At 39.2% G+C, this 9,815-nt stretch overlaps 1 protein-coding gene across 2 annotated transcripts; it reads left to right on the top strand.

Annotated features, from left to right (window-relative positions):
- Positions 1–564: 564 nt before the first annotated feature.
- LOC147641768 ((R)-mandelonitrile beta-glucosyltransferase-like) lies at positions 565–2,912 on the top strand. Of its 2 annotated transcripts, XM_086799242.1 has the most exons (4): positions 565–1,161; positions 1,272–2,237; positions 2,327–2,377; positions 2,688–2,912. In XM_086799242.1, the coding sequence occupies exons 1-3, from the start codon at positions 681–683 to the stop codon at positions 2,335–2,337; spliced, it is 1,458 nt and encodes a 485-aa protein (XP_086655368.1). In that variant the 5' UTR covers positions 565–680; the 3' UTR covers positions 2,338–2,377; positions 2,688–2,912. The 2 variants fall into 2 exon arrangements, with proteins under 2 accessions (XP_086655368.1, XP_086655360.1); XM_086799234.1 differs by lacking the exon at positions 2,688–2,912 and having other exon boundaries at positions 2,327–2,502.
- Positions 2,913–9,815: the final 6,903 nt, after the last annotated feature.

The following is a 9,815-nucleotide window of genomic DNA, read 5'->3' as shown; positions in this document are numbered from 1 at the left end:
GAGAATACAAGGGTAGAGTGAAAAAATATGTTGGCTTGCTTGCATTTCATTTCAATCAAAAGTATATTCTCAACTCTATCACTTTGCATTATGCTTACAATGCAAACAATACATTATTGAAAGAAGCCCCACGACAAATTTCAATATGTTGGTTATTCTCAAGTCTATCAGTACTTCACATCATAAATGCAATGCAAGGCAATAAATTATGGAAAGAAGCCAAGAGAAACTCGCCCAAAGGACATGGTCCCCATAGCACATTTTTAAAATTAATTTTTTGTTTTTTGGAGGCTTTTGCTTGTCTTTAAAAAAATAAAATAAAATCTTGCAAGTAGTAATATGGTTTTCTTTCTTCTCATTCCAAGTGTAAATAGTGCCATAGAGAGTGTGTTCATATAATACGGCCTTGCTATCTAGGTAATAGCGAGAGGATACTCAACCTTTGTCCCCGGCGTTTTGCTTTGCAAGGATCTATTAGTCATCATTTGTCTTCATCCCAACTTTGTAACGCACGTTCCCATGTATAAAGGGGAGCTCATTTCCCGTGTGGAGTTGAAAGACCCGAATAGATTAGATCTGAGGCTAGAGGAGATCTCATATATATATATATATATATATATATATGGGCTGCACATGAAAGCTTGAATCAATCGTCTTACATCCCCACCAAATCCATAGCCATGGTACAGCAGGGGAGCAAAATGCATGCCGTCATGCTCGCCTTGCCAGCAACAGGCCATATAAACCCCATGATACACCTCTCCTTCATGCTTGCATCAAAGGGGCTCACCATCACCTTCGTAAATACCGAGTCCAACAGACAGCGCACGCGGCCGGTGTCGTCTTCAAGTGATCATCATCCACCCAACATAAGGTTTGCTTACATTCCCGATGTTTTGCCTCCTGAGCGTGGCGGCAACACAGACATGGCAGAAATGGTGGCTTGTATGTATGCCCAAATGCCGGGCCATTTCGAAGAGCTCATGGAAAGCCTCGTGCAGCAAGAACCCCGGCCCACGTGCATCATAGCCAACACTTTTCTCAATTTTGCTCAGGAAACAGCGGGGAAGCTTGGCTTACCCTACGTGTCGTTCTGGCCGCAATCTGCTGCGAGCTATGCGTCTGTGTTGATGGTGGCCAAGGGGTACAGGCCACCAGAGGGTAAAGGCTGCTCAAGCTTTCTATCCACACGAATTCTCTATGGGATTTTTTCTCATGTCTATTCTTGCTTAATTGTTGAAGTTCTCCAGCTAACCACGCTTCTTGTGCAGAATCCCAGCCGTCAGACCTTATCACATGCGTTCCTGGGATGCCGCCCTTCAGATTGGAAGAAATGAACGGTTTCTTGAAATGCTATGATCCTCACGACTTTATGTTTAAAATGATTACGGCGCCCTTCCAGCGCATAGGGGAGTCCGACTCCATTTTGATCAACAGCTTCGACGAGCTGGAAGAGGAGACCATCGCGGCTTTGAAGGACTTAGAAGAGCAGCCCGTTTTGGCAGTGGGGCCTTTGCTGCCCGCTTCATTTTTCCAAGCTGAAACGGAAACGATCAGCGCTGTGCAGGAGACGGCGGCGATTTGGGCGGACGAGGAGGATCACGATTGCTTGAGCTGGCTGGACAAGCAGGAGGTGGGCTCTGTGGTGTATGTTGCCTTCGGCAGCCTTGTGGTGATGACTGCAGAGCAGATTGCAGAGATCGCCCTGGGCTTGGAGGCCAGTCAGAAGCCTTTCCTTTGGGTTGTCCGCCTAGGTCTCATGGCAGGCGGTAAAGCTGCACAGCTTCCCCAAGGCTTCCTGGAGAGAGTCAACGAGCGCGGCCTTATCGTAGCATGGGCACCCCAACTCAAGGTCCTCCTGCACAACGCCATCGGTGGTTTCTTCACCCACTGTGGGTGGAACTCCACCTTGGAAGGGATCAGCGCTGGTGTGCCATTGCTCGCCTGGTCCTCCATCTCCGACCAGGCCATCAATTGCAGGTGCGCCGTGGATGGTTGGAAGGTAGCGCTGTACTTGGAGCGAGGAAGTGGAGGCCTTGTGTACAAAGACGAGATTGAGAAGAAAGTGAAAGAGCTCATGGAAGGGGCACAAGGCTGCCAGGTTAGGACAAAAGCCAAAGAGTGGAAAGTGGCAGCCTGCAAAGCTGCAGGCCTTGAGGGCACCTCTCTCAACAATCTGCAACTCTTGGTTGAAAAGATGCACACTTGGATACAACAATGTCCCGACTCCTACTTAGGTACTCTCCATTATCTAAATTTAAACTATGGCCCAAATATAAAAGTTGATTTAGGACAAATTAAAATTCTACCTCTCTTTTTTTGGCAGATGACTGCTGATGACTGGAATAGAAGAGAAAAACGACAAGGTCTGAGTGTGGTAGGAAAAATAACCCCTAGTTCCTAGGAAAAATAACCGTCTTGCAATGTATTTTTCATGGCATAGATTTGAGCGAAATCTTTACTTGTCTTATATAAAAATATAACATTGATTGTTATCGTGTCCACGAGGGAATAACTACGAGAATATTTATTTACTTGAATCAACCACATGCTAGAAAATAATTTGCCTTATGGACCATAAAAATAGTAACACGTGTTTAATTAATTTGCATTTTCAAAAGAAGCATGCTTGTTGTGATGTTTTTATATCATGATTTTATTTCCTAATAATCACAATATTGTTACAGCACCTAGTAGTTCTTGAGCTATAAAAGGCAAACGTAGACTCGCATACAGCACCAAGATGGCTCATCGTCGAGCTATGGATTGTTGGAGTATGGTTTACACCATACTAACCGCATGTAACAACATGCACCAGCCGTTACAGCATAACAACCTTGTAATTACCTCTTCCCTCTATTTAACTAGAGGTCGACCCATTGTAAACAGTAGTCGTACATACATCAATATACAATACTTGGTATTTGTACCAATTGTCATCTTGTTCCTTTGTTCCTTTGTACCAATTGTCATCTTGTTCCTTTGTTCTCTGTTCGTCTCTATTTTTGCACACGCAGCTTTCACGGAGACCTTAGCCTCAACCCCAAATCCTTACATGGTATCATCGCTTTCCTTGGGAGCCTAGCTTTCGCTTCAACTCCTCGTCGGTGTCCACATCTTCCAACCGAGTCTGGCCTCAGCACCCACCTTGTCGCCGACTTAGCCGCATCTACAACACCAGCCATGGTGTTGGCTTACTCACGCCAGTCCTGTTTTCCTCTACTGGCTCAACCCAGAGAAGAATTTGTTTCAACAGTCCCCTCAAACGATGGGGGGCTCCTACGTGCGTCTGCTATTACCCATTTCGCTTACACCTATTCCAAAGAACCAAGACCTCACACACCATCCACAGCCTCTCTACGAGCAGTCTCTAGCTCCAGCCCTAATGCTGGCTCTGTTCTTGCTATTGGCCCTCATGAATCAGCTACCCCTATAGCACTAGATGTCATCCCTGCAACCACAGGATGTTTTTCACACACGGCCCCACTGCGGCTCACTTTGCAACAACTGCCTACTAGTGGCTCTTCTGCAATAGTTGAACTCTTCTCCTCCTTTTTCAATGGGGGGAATGGTTGCATAAGCTGCATCAAACGCCCCTCTGAGGGACACTCAACAACAATTGCCCTAGCGGGCCTCATATCTACAACAGCCTAGCCGGTCTCTGAGGGACACTCAACAACAACTGCCTACTAGTGGCTCTTCTACAATAGTTGAACTCTTCTCCTCCTTTTTCAATGGGGGAAATGGTTGCATAAGCTGCATCAAACGCCCCTGAGGGACACTCAACAACTGCCTACTAGTGGCTCTTCTGCAATAGTTGAACTCTTCTCCTCCTTTTTCAATGGGGGGAATGGTTGCATAAGCTGCATCAAACGCCCCTCTGAGGGACACTCAACAACAATTGCCCTAGCGGGCCTCATATCTACAACAGCCTAGCCGGTCTCTTTGCTACCCTCGCCTTCTTGTGCATCATAGGCCCCTACCATCGAAGCCCCCTCCTTAGAGGCACACACAATGTTTTCAGGAGAGGCTGCCGCCTAGCCCTCTGTTGCGCATGCAACAATCATGCATGCATTGACATCCCTGTCTCCTCTTGCAAAAGAACATGCCCATGGTGGCTCACTGAAGACTCCACAATCGAGTCTCTTCTTTATAGCAAAATTTCACAGCCTCTTCCGACTCATGATGAGGATCTATTGTTTTTATCGGACTAGGCCTTCATAGCCCTGAGGCACTCGTACGTTCTTTGTGCCTCCGTCCTCCCTGTAAGATTCCTCCCCCAACCCCCTTTTGATGTCTAGTATCTTCCCCTGTAATCAATCCCTCTTCAGAAATATGAAGACCTTGTTTCTAACTGTTTTAATCTAGAGAGAGAAAATATTCTAGAGAGAGAATATTCAGATTTTTAGTATTTTTGGATAGAAAATTATCTCATCTTATTAAAATAAGTTCCCCTGAAACAGAAATTCAAAAAGAACTTTCCAATGTGCAATTAGAATTTATTGGAAATGGGTATAAAGGACCTTAGCCTAAGGGTCTAGATTTTCAGAAATTTTTGGATTATGGTCCAATTAAGGTTCCTATGGGCCAATAGCATCAATCCATGTGTAGGGAGGAGATAAATCCAATTTGTAAAAGAAGATACCCAAAAATGAGTAAATGCTCACATAAGATGAAGAGTTGAAAATGTACAAGGTTTATTAGTAAAAAACTATGAGCAATATTAAAAATATGAGATATTTTGGGTATCCAAAAATGAGTAAATGCTCACATAAGATGAAGAGTTGAAAATGTACAAGGTTTATTAGTAAAAAACTATGAGCAATATTAAAAATATGAGATATTTTGGATATCCAAAAATGAGTAAATGCTCACATAAGATGAAGAGTTGAAAATGTACAAGGTTTATTAGTAAAAAACTATGAGCAATATTAAAATGATTCCATTATGACACATATGTAAGGAAGGGGAGTTCTTTAAAGGAGGTGCATATTTCACATAAGATGAAGAGTTGAAAATGTACAAGGTTTATTAGTTAAAAAACTATGAGCAATATTAAAATGATTCCATTATGACACATATGTAAGGAAGGGGAGTTCTTTAAAGGAGGTGCATATTTCACATAAGATGAAGAGTTGAAAATGTACAAGGTTTATTAGTTAAAAAACTATGAGCAATATTAAAATGATTCCATTATGACACTTATGTAAGGAAGGGGAGTTCTTTAAAGGAGGTGCATATTTCACATGCTTGAATGAGTTTTAAACTCATAAAAATTGAGATATTTCATCTCTCCTCTCTCCTAATTCAAGTCTAGTTCCAAAAAGTTAGCTTAACTGACCTAAAAATGGTCAAAAATTGACCAAACTGATTTGGAAAATTCTAGAATCAGTTTGTTTGGTTAGGAGCTCAATTTTTCCTCTAAATAGAAGCCTCCCCCTTGTTGAAAAATATATAGTGTTTATGCATCGTTACTCTACTCCACCTAAGCCAGAAACTGTGAATTCATTTAATAATTCACTAGTTTTTGGAGCTTCCCTCTTTCTTCAATCCCCATTAGTGGCTCCATCAACATACTTAACCAATTGATTGGTTGGGGGCCTCTACCTGAACAAAGAATCAAGCAAGTTGTAAGGTAATTAGTGAATATTGATCTTTCTATAATTTCTCAATGTTTCTCTTTTCTCAACCCCTCTCAAGCTTGAGAAGTTTAATTGGTATGGTTTTTTTTAAATGCTATTGAAGTTTGAATAGTAGTGAAGAGTTACATAATTTAATAAATGCTATTGAAGTTAATTTTCATTTATGTTTAAATTCTAATGATTTTTATGTAAATTCTCTCTCTCACTCAAGAAATGGTCATACTCATGACCCGTTCTCAATCCAAATCAAGCTTTTCATAAAGCTTTTCCTTAACCCAAGATTAAGCTATGCTTGAGGCCAAATTAATGGCTTTTTTCTATGCTTTTAGTTTATGTATATTGATGATTCAATCCATTATGGATTAATAATCCAATTAGAGATCATTTTAATTATTTCCTTAATGATAAGCATTATCCCTTAGAAAAATTGAGATTTATCAGTCATAGCAACGGAGCTATGGCAAAGTTTTTATAAAAATTATGTATAAAATAATCTCATTCAAAGCATAAAAAGAGGACTTCCTACCATATTCTAGGAATTATCATCCTAGATTAATTGAAAGAATTTCATTACAATCATGGAGAAATTGAATTTTAATATCATGCATAAAGGATAAGTTTTTATATCAAAAGTGTTATTTTTATCATTTTTATTTCATGCATAGAAGTATGCATAATGGATAAATTTTTATATCAAAAGTGTTATTTTTACCATTTTTATTTCATGCATAGAAGTATGCATAATGGATAAATTTTTATATCAAAAGTGTTATTTTTACCATTTTTATTTCATGCATAGAATTATGCATAATGGATAAATTTTTATATCAAAAGTGTTATTTTTACCATTTTTATTTCATGCATAGAAGTATGCATAATGGATAAATTTTTATATCAAAAGTGTTATTTTTACCATTTTTATTTCATGCATAGAAGTATGCATAATGGATAAATTTTTATATCAAAAGTGTTATTTTTATCATTTTTATTTTCATGCATAGAAGTATGCATAAAGGATAAATTTTTATATTAAAAGTGTTACTTTTATCATTTTTAATTTTCATGCATAGAAGTATGCATAAAGGAAAATTTTTTATATCAAAAGTGTTACTTTTATCATTTTTAATTTTCATGCATAGAAGTATGCATAAAGGAAAATTTTTTATATCAAAAGTGTTACTTTTATCATATTGGATTTCATGCATAGGGGTATGCATAAAAGTTGATTATTTTATTATAAAAGTGTGACTTTTATCATAATTGAATTTCATGCATAGAGGTATGCATAAAAGTTGATTATTTTATTGTAAGAGTGTTACTTTTATCATATTGGATTTCATGCATATAGGTATGCATAAAAAGATATTCTTTTTATACTAAAAGTGTGATTTTCCTCATAAATGGATTTTATGCTTAACTTAGATGCATAAGAGAAATTCTTTTATTCTAAAAGTGTAATTTCCTACCAAATTGAATTTATGCATAAGAAGATGCATAAAAGATTGATTTTAATTTCGAAAGTGTTAGTCTCCTTAAATGGAATTTATGTATAAATAAATGTGTAGAGAAATCTTATATCAAATATAAGAATTCTCTTTTTTTAAAAAAAAAGATATGAAATGTGATAAGATGTGATAAGAGGTGTATGAGATGTGATAAGAATTGATAAGATGCGTATGGAAAGTGATAGGATGTGATAAGAGGTGTATGAGATGTGATAAGAATTGATAAGATGCGTATGGAAAGTGATAGGATGTGATAAGAGGTGTATGAGATGTGATAAGAATTGATAAGATGCGTATGGAAAGTGATAGGATGTGATAAGAGGTGTATGAGATGTAAAAAGATGTGATAAGATGTGTATGAGATGTGATAAGATTTGATAAGATGCGTACGAAAAGTGATAGGATGTGATAAGAGGTGTATGAGATGTAAAAAGATGTGTTAAGATGAGTTAGGATGTGTTAAGATGTATAGGGGATGTGTTAGGACGAGAATGGATGTAATATGGTTGTATGAATGTGATGTGGATGTATACATGTAGATGTATATGTATGAATGCGAATGTTGATGTGGATGTGGATGTTACGGATGTGTATGTATGTATGTGGATGTGTATGTATGAATGAGGATGTGAAAATGGATGTATGTATGTAGATGTGGATGTATGGATGTATGTATGTAGATGTGGATGTATGTATGTAGATGTGGATGTATGGATGTGATTGTGAATGAAGAGGTGGATGTGGATGTATGGATGTAGATACGGATGTGGATGTATGTATGTGAATGTGGATATATGAATGAGGATGTGAAAATGGATGTATGCATGTGAATGTGGATGTATGAATATGAATGTGGATGTGTGGATGTGGAAATGGAGGTATGGATGTATGAATGTAGATGTGGATGTATGCATGTAGATGCGTATGTATGAATGTGAAATTGGATGTACGATGTGGACGTACGAACATGGATATATATGTAGAATTATGAATATGAAGATGTATGGGAGATAATGTAGTCTATATGAGTGAATGGATGAGAACGAGTACACACTGAATGGAATGTGGAATAAGTAATGTGGTCCGAGAGTGGATAATATGGAAAGACAAGAGTTCGTTATAGAAACTGTATTTGTGACTGTTTGTAAATGACTGTTTTATGTCAAGAATGCTGGAGAAGCATTTTGACCGTCTTGAGGATTAAGGTCATGAAGACTGAACTGATAAAGTTGCAACTGCTGACGGAGAGTCAATGGAAGACGTCTCGCGTAGCAAGGTCGATCGAGGTCTTGACCAGCCTTGGCTCGATTTAAATGGTGAGCTTCCGGTACGGTGGATGAGGGACCAAGGAAGCGGCCTATGAGTGAATCGCTAGGTCACCTGCGAAGGATCCTAGAGGGTGCTGACCATACGGTGCTCGGGCTCTGGGTCGCCGAAGATACCCACACGTGCGTCGTGGAAGATATTGGAACAAGGAGTAAGAGTTGTTTTCTGAAACCGGGCATGGATCTGGTTGATTGACCTTGCTGGTCCTCAACAGATGAGTCCATGGCTCTTTTATATGGATCTGTGGGTTGATCTTGCTGATCTTCCACGGAGATTCCATTCTATTATATGAATATATTGCCGGTTACTATGAGCTAGGAACTATGGAAAAGGCCCCTGAGAGAACAGGGGTGAGCGTTCTGGTTGCCAATGATGCCATAAGTACACCGATGAAAGAATGACTGGAAATAAGGATTCAACCAGAGACTTTGAGGATTGTCATCAGTGACATAATGGTTTTATTAAAGGATTGTTTTAAAGCTAGTTGATGCTAAGAAAAAGGCAATTTCATATTGGGTGTGTAAGTGGTATGACTAGTTTTATGTTTGCATGAACTTTCGGCTAGGGGGTCTTGGAACTCTTTTCCTTGGTACCCGGGATAAAACCTAACCAAATTCCAAATTGGATCCCATCACTACAGTGGTTGGGCGGTTGGCTAACCCATGGGATCGGATGGGGTTAGGCTGGACTGATGGATCCGTAAATCGAGATTTAAATTCTATTATTACGATAGATAAATAAATCCCGGATAGTAAATTGTTCTATGGATAGGAATCAACGGCTGTGCCTCTTGATGGGGAAAAAAGCGTTGATCCCAATGATCCAAGTGCAAGTTTCTTCCTTGATCTGACCAAGTACCGTTAGAGGTGCAGTCGGATCGGTTTGATCAGTAATGATCTTGACTACGTTAGAGTAAAGAGTTATCCTGGTGGAATCGCCCATGCTTTCTGGGTAAGGGAAGTTTTTTCGGGTTCGGTTTTTGAAAAACCGACGGATTAGTCTCTTGTCCGGATATCCGTGGACGAGGCCCCGAGTGTGGGTCCCTGCCCCGCGCATGAAGTGCTACTTCCGCTGCTAGTACCCCGAATCTGTTGCACGGTGGGAACAGGGATCCCACAGTTGGTATCAGAGCAGCTTTTGAAAGCTAATAAAGATAATTAAATTCTTATCTGAAATTGGTAATAAGAATTCAGAAACAACATTTTCATAATGTATTTTCATCCCGTAAGCTTCTTTAATGAAGAAATTTTAATCAAAGAAATTGTTTTTATAGATGGAAGTTCCACATTTATCTGGTATTCCCGACCTCACCCAGTCTCAAGATATGATTGCATTTGCCTTC

The sequence above is a fragment of the Cibotium barometz genome, chromosome 1, assembly GCF_041138505.1.
Source record: "Cibotium barometz isolate CiBa-2024 chromosome 1, ASM4113850v1, whole genome shotgun sequence".
Taxonomy (NCBI): domain Eukaryota; kingdom Viridiplantae; phylum Streptophyta; class Polypodiopsida; order Cyatheales; family Cibotiaceae; genus Cibotium; species Cibotium barometz.
Note: the sequence above shows the minus strand (reverse complement) of the source record. Positions and strands in the feature narration are given on the sequence as shown.